Source organism: Malus domestica, chromosome 11 (genome assembly GCF_042453785.1).
Source record: "Malus domestica chromosome 11, GDT2T_hap1".
In the NCBI taxonomy this organism is placed as follows: domain Eukaryota; kingdom Viridiplantae; phylum Streptophyta; class Magnoliopsida; order Rosales; family Rosaceae; genus Malus; species Malus domestica.
The window spans coordinates 41,002,821-41,009,117 of NC_091671.1; the positions used below are offsets into that span (position 1 = coordinate 41,002,821).

The window sequence follows — 6,297 nt, forward strand, 5'->3', positions numbered from 1 at the left end:
ATGCGGAGAAGTTCCTTGTCCGTAAAGAATAAGAATCTACGGATGGATCATATGTGTGACGTGTCCTTAATAAAAGGCTCTATCTTTCTTTGTACCAATCTTTTTTATTCGCTACGCAACAGAGTAGCAACAAAACAAAAAGTCGACGATATTGAATTAGGAAAGAAAGAATGGATATGTGCTCACACATGCATTGCAGACACTATTATTATTCTGACTCAGCTTCTTCTACATTTAACACGTGGCCATGACACACCCCCCTGCGTCCTGTCCCTCTCTCAACACTTTATATGTATGAAACTAATTCGTAAGGATATTACAATTTACAACGTAGTAATTAATACTTTTTTTTTGTCAAAAATAAATTTAAAAAAACAAAAACAAAAACCATGCGTTGTTGTGTTGTGTGTGTTCCTACTTAATACCGGTGTATGGTATAGTGTGATCCATTGAGTATGGTATTTGGTTGAAGCTAAACTATTATAACGGAAAAGTCGGCGGAGTTGGATTTTGAAGGCAAACCCACCCTTTTAAGGCAAAACACAAAGGACAAAAGGTAATATGCCTTATTAGCTAAGAAAAAAGGGTGAGTAGAGCTTTCCCCCCTTAATGTACGTTGCTGAGGCACTAAGCAGGCACACCTATTTCTAATTTTTGACGTCCCTTTAAATGAGGAGTTGGTTTTGATGTCTCACAACACAAGCATGCAAAAAGAGTCTGCTTCCCTTCTTTTGTAGGTGGGAAATTATTGGGATGCCAATTTGGAATCGTCACCAGCCTAAACTAGTTGTGAGTGAGTTGAGTCTTGAGTGGGTGGAACTAGCAAGCAAGCAGGGAAGGTAGGTGGCTCATCCCCAACCTCCAACCAAAACTTGACCCAAATTGCAATTTTCACACCTTTGAGTCCCAAATCCAATCCATATCTAATAACCTTTGGACGTCTCATTAACCAGGCCCAATTCACGATCCAGTTTAACGGCTCTACTGTGGAATGTCGAATGCATGTAAATAATTCACAAAAAGATGATACAACAACAACAAAAGATATCTTTTTGTCGTAAAATGTTTCGCTCTATTTAGCTTAAACTCGGGAGGAGGGGCTCAGGGCTCAGGGCTCAGGGCTCAGGGCTCAGGGCTCAGGGCTCAAACAACAACTCAGGGCCTTCTTAATGTCTCTCTACTCATCTCATCATGTTACAATTGGAAAACATTTTAAACTACCAAAACAAAAACAATATTATATATCCTCTATTCCTACTTACTTAGCCCAGAACCGCCTTGATCTTTGTCTTTTGATCATCTGTTAGCGAGTTCGGGAATAAAACCTCAAATGTTACGTACAAATCTCCTTTCTTGTTGCTGAAATGTAGAGGCATCCCTTCCCCTTTGAATTTCCTCACTTCCTTGGGCCTTGTGATTCCCTGCATCGATATCAACGTAAACCTCAGTTTAACCCATACTACTTATGAATCCCCTTCTCTCCCCATAGAAATTTTAAAGTAGAAAAGCATGACATATTTTAAAACAAATTTCCCTACAGGTGACAAGTACATGCCATGCTCACTCACCTTTGAGCTAATGTCCACCAAATGATCATCAAGGTGCTTAACAGTCTTCTCAAAGCCAACAAGAGCTTGAACCTGTATACACGTTACATTGTAAGCCCAAGAAATCAACTCCACATTCTACAACCTATAAACTTGTATTTCCAGTTTTAAGGTCCTTATGCTAGCTGCAACTTATTCCTAACCTGGCTAGCTAACGATAACAATAAAACCTAACACACAACTTAATTCAGCTCATACCAGTGTGATAGTGATAGTTGTGTGTAAGTCGTTGCCTTCCCTTTTGAACCGGTCGTGAGCTGCTGTGCGGATGCGGAACTGCAAAAACAATGCGGACAGTTATTGCCAGAACATGGCCAATGAATTATCAATTTACTAAACAAGGTGGCAAGGTCATAGAACTAACTTTTAGATCTCCAGGTTCTCCATCAATTATAGGCTCACCATCTTCATAGAAGACCACCTCCTGTAAAATGGCAGAATTCATCTCATCCGAATCAGACATGAGTATACTAATGAGAGCAACCATATCCAGGAAACTTTCAACTTTGCAAAACAGAACCCAGTTTCATAAAAGTTATACTCACAAATTGAAATATCAACCAGATTCATAAATTTACACTTACGAACTGGATTTGAAACAATATGAAGCAGTTCCATCAATCTTATTTGGAACAATAAATAAAGTTACCACTCACACTAAAAGCTTATATTTCAGAAGATTCAGAATGATACTCTGAAGGAATCAACAGGAATTAAAACACCAACACATATACGAGGGAATACATGAAAACACTGGGAAGAGATATTTGAATATGTGCATATGAGGAAGTTATGTGTTGTTAACTGACATAAGCAAATTGACAGAAATAAAAATTCAAGTTGCAAAAGAAAATGACGAATGAAAGCTTACTTGCCCATCTTGCATCCCTTTCTCAATATCAACAGTAACAAAATATCCCTCCCTTTCATATTTGACATTGGAACATTGGTCACAGACCTGAAAGAGCATAACAAGGTATGTAAGAACGGTAGTAGCATAATAGCCAGTGAAACTAATTGAAGAAAGGGACAGGGAAACAAAAGAGATAGAAATGCACTCAGAAGATTTTGCTGGAAGAAATGTTTGTTGAAGCATATACCTGTTCTGTCATCTGTTGGAACATCCCTGGACCGATTTGCCTGTGATATACCTCATTTCTGCAGTTACATCGTCTCTTCCCTGGTGCTGGCTTCAGAATGTTCTTCTCCCTCCAAACCTGATAAAGACAATGTACAATCACACACACAAAATATGGAAACATCTACCAGCCGACAGGCTTGGAAAACTTGGTTTATCTTGCATGTAATAAACGTAGAAACAAGATAGCAGCGACCATATCAGAGAGACAGCGAGAGAGAAACTAGTGATGCCATGCTATTGGCTACCACTAAAAATCATTTTCATTTTATATTGTTTTCTGTCACAGTTGATGTGATTACTTCCCATTATTATTTTTTTGTTAAAGCTTACTTCCCATTATTGGAATGGTTCAAATGTAGCAAGTAAAAGTGTAGCATTGGCGAACAACTTCATACCTTTCACATTGTATGAGGAATGCTTAATATTAGATACTGGAAGATAGCAATGCATATTCTTAATTGAGAGCTTAAAAGCTATACATGTCTCTTGCCTTTAACGAGCCTCCCATATAGAGGTCTTCCAATGTTGCATCCAATTCAACGACTACATCTTCTCCCTTGATGATTCTATCTTCTTCTTCAGTAGGGCGTCCACCACCAAAAAACCTATATGAAACAGAAAAGGTGAGTTTTATGAAAAGTGCAACAAGTAAAGCTGTTTGCACCATTGTTTTCGGTCTCACTAAGCCCTCACTAAATGTGTGAAGTGGAGAGCAACCCCTTATCCTATAAAAGGGGCCCCTCACCCACATCTTAGGGTTCCTTGGTTCCTCATCATTTGGAAACTCTCAGTTCTCTATATGTACAATGTAACCCACATTATAGTAAAATCTAGACATAACTCAACATGGACTGAATTGGATAAACCACGATCAATCAGTGTTTGTGTGGTTCCATAGTCTCTATCTCATTGAATGGTTATTCGGAATCAATACCAGCTACCGCTACCTTACTTTTAAGTAAGTAATTTAACTCAAACATGCTCCCCCAGGTCCATAGATTAGAGACATTAAATCTTAAAATTCTAGTTTTTCAGTTTTGAATTGGTGTAGGTTGCAAACATGAATGAATTACGATGTGATGTGAGTAATTGTACGGAGTAGGGAAACTGAAAAGTAAAGCAATAAAATTGAACGAAGCATACTCGGAAAAAATGTCGTTGATGTTCATTCCCATGCCGCCGCCACCTCGGCCTCCACTAGCTGCATGCTGTTGCAAACCATCTTCTCCGTACCTATCGTATATGTTCCTCTTCTCGCTATCCGAAAGCACCTCGTATGCTAATCAAATCAATCAAAGGACCTACTATTATTCTCAGCATCACTGTCATTGATTATTATAGCTAGGAAAAAGAATTGAGATTTGAGAAAGAAGGAAGGAAAGATACCATTGTTAATGTCGGCGAATCGTTTGTTGGCCTCTTCGTTGCCGGGGTTCTTATCAGGATGGTACTTCAAGGCGAGCTTCCGGTAAGCCCTCTTGATCTGCTCGTCGGAGGCTCCCTTGGGCACCTGCAGTATTTCATAATAGCTCTTCCCTGCGGCCGCAATGAGGGCGGCGACAGCGAAGGAGAGGAAGAAGAGGAACACAAGTAACAGCTTGTTTCTGTGGTGCGCCATCGCAAAGAAAGATCTGGGCTTGGATGGTGGATCTACCCCCAACCACTCAAACTCTCTCTGTTCGATTGAATTCAATGAGAGACAATAGAAACAGTAGCTCGACTGGCTTCGGCGGACAGCGGGTCCGAGGGTCCTCCTCCTCCTCCTCCTCCTCCAGAGAGTCCCTGAGAGTCCTGAGACCTGGGAAGTCGTGGAATGGAGTGTTGAGTTGGTTCGTTGGTCCGTTGGTTGTGATTTGATTTCCTCTCCAAACAAACTGTATGAACGTTGAACACACTTTTTGGTCAATTCCCGAGTTTGTGTCAAAGTATCAATTGCATATCGCAACGTGTTTTCCTCCAAAATTAGCCAATCACGTTGAACGTATGGTTGTTCCACCCAATCATAATCTGCCACGTTGGATACGCTTCCGTTGATGCGCATTCCTTCTGGAACCGGACCGGAGGCCGCGACGTCGAAAATGAAGTATGGGCCACGCATTACTATCTTCATTCAAAACCAAAGCCCAAATAATAAAAGACTGGATTGTGGGCTTTTCATACATTTCTCAGATCCTCCAGGGCCAGGCAGGAAGGCTGGCCTCATTGCTTTTGGTCTTACTCATTTTTTCTGCTCAGAATTTGAGTGGGCTGAAGTCCACATCGACGGTACAATGGGCCCGTTACAAATGAATTAATAACAGCAACAAATATTAATAAAAAAAATAAATAAACAGATAACGCTTTGTATCCTATGGGTATACACATATCCTATTTGGAAAGAGAAAATTGGAACGCCCTACACTTTTATAATTGTTTTAAGATTAAACGCCCTACACCTACACTTTTTTAATTGTTTTAAGATTAAACATTCATTGCTTTTAAAGATTGATTAAAAACATATTCAAACGAGATGTCAAAATGTTTACATAAGTTATAATAATAATAAAAGACCACATTAATATTCTTCAATCGAAATGTCAATTACTCTGACACGGATTGGCAAAAAAGTTGCTGTCAAATTTGACAGCAGATTCAAATATTTTTTTATTAATTTTTTTATGGGAAACGCTGAAACTGAAGGCAAACAAAAAAAGCCAGAAAGACCGAAGCTTGAATTTTGGAAAACCAGAGAGAGAACAGAGAGAAGAAAAGCAGAAAGCCAAACGCAGAAGCCAGATGTAAGAAAGACTCCTCCGCTCTAGTACTGGCGAGCTCTCGGAGGTTGCGTTTGATTGTATCAGTGTCGGGTTGGAATTGGGTGTGAGGGACTTGCGGGAGGGAAGCCTTTCTTGGTGAGGTTGCGTTTGATTTTATCAGCGTCGGGTTCGAATTGGGTGTGAGGGACTTGCGGGAGGGAAGCTTGCAGAGCTTCCACGGCTGAAGGTGTGAAGTGAAGAAATCCGGGGGTTTTGATGATGTCAAAATGGGTAATAAAATAATAGTTTAATAAAAAAAAAGTGTAATAAAATAATATTTAATTTGACATGTTGGGTAGAGATCAAAATTTTGAAAGATGTCAAAATGTCATATAGACCGTCAAATTCAAATTTTATGTTGAAAATTTGACATCCCATTTGGAGATGCTCTAAGATGCTTTAACCAAAACCAATTATTACCTTAATAATTTTCTATTTATTTAATTTTCATGCTATTAATTTAAATGCATTTATATAGAGGCGTAAAGTAACTTAGCAACTAACTGCCTATAATATAGGAATTTAATTTCATCAATACGCATTAAATGACTTTTTTCAATAAATAAGATAGAAAAATTAATTCAACTAATTCCTCATTATGAGTATTAAAAAAAAAAAGAACTTTCTATTAAAAACATCTCAATGCAAAAAGTCATAATACATATTTTTCTTAAGAAAACTTCTTTAACTTATTAAAATTTTACGTATATATACATAAAAATTAGAGAAAATTAGAATTAGATGCTTCATTTTA

At 38.6% G+C, this 6,297-nt stretch overlaps 1 protein-coding gene across 1 annotated transcript; it reads right to left on the minus strand.

Moving 5' to 3' along the window:
• Nucleotides 1–982: 982 nt before the first annotated feature.
• Nucleotides 983–4,677, minus strand: LOC103449225 (dnaJ protein ERDJ3B). Its single transcript, XM_008388512.4, has 9 exons — nt 4,135–4,677; nt 3,892–4,027; nt 3,239–3,353; nt 2,708–2,824; nt 2,479–2,565; nt 1,972–2,031; nt 1,806–1,883; nt 1,569–1,640; nt 983–1,421 (listed from the first exon to the last, which is right to left on the minus strand). The coding sequence occupies exons 1-9, from the start codon at nt 4,364–4,366 to the stop codon at nt 1,263–1,265; spliced, it is 1,056 nt and encodes a 351-aa protein (XP_008386734.3). The 5' UTR covers nt 4,367–4,677; the 3' UTR covers nt 983–1,262.
• Between the last annotated feature and the right edge of the window lie 1,620 nt (nt 4,678–6,297).

Coding starts and splice junctions, on each gene's coding strand:
- LOC103449225 (XM_008388512.4), bottom strand. CDS start 4,366: ATGGCGCACCACAGAAACAAGCTGTTACTTGTGTTCCTCTTCTTCCTC. Junction 4,028..4,134: donor ATTCGCCGACATTAACAATG/GTATCTTTCCTT, acceptor TGATTTGATTAG/CATACGAGGTGCTTTCGGAT. Junction 2,825..3,238: donor ATATGGGAGGCTCGTTAAAG/GCAAGAGACATG, acceptor TGTCTTTATCAG/GTTTGGAGGGAGAAGAACAT.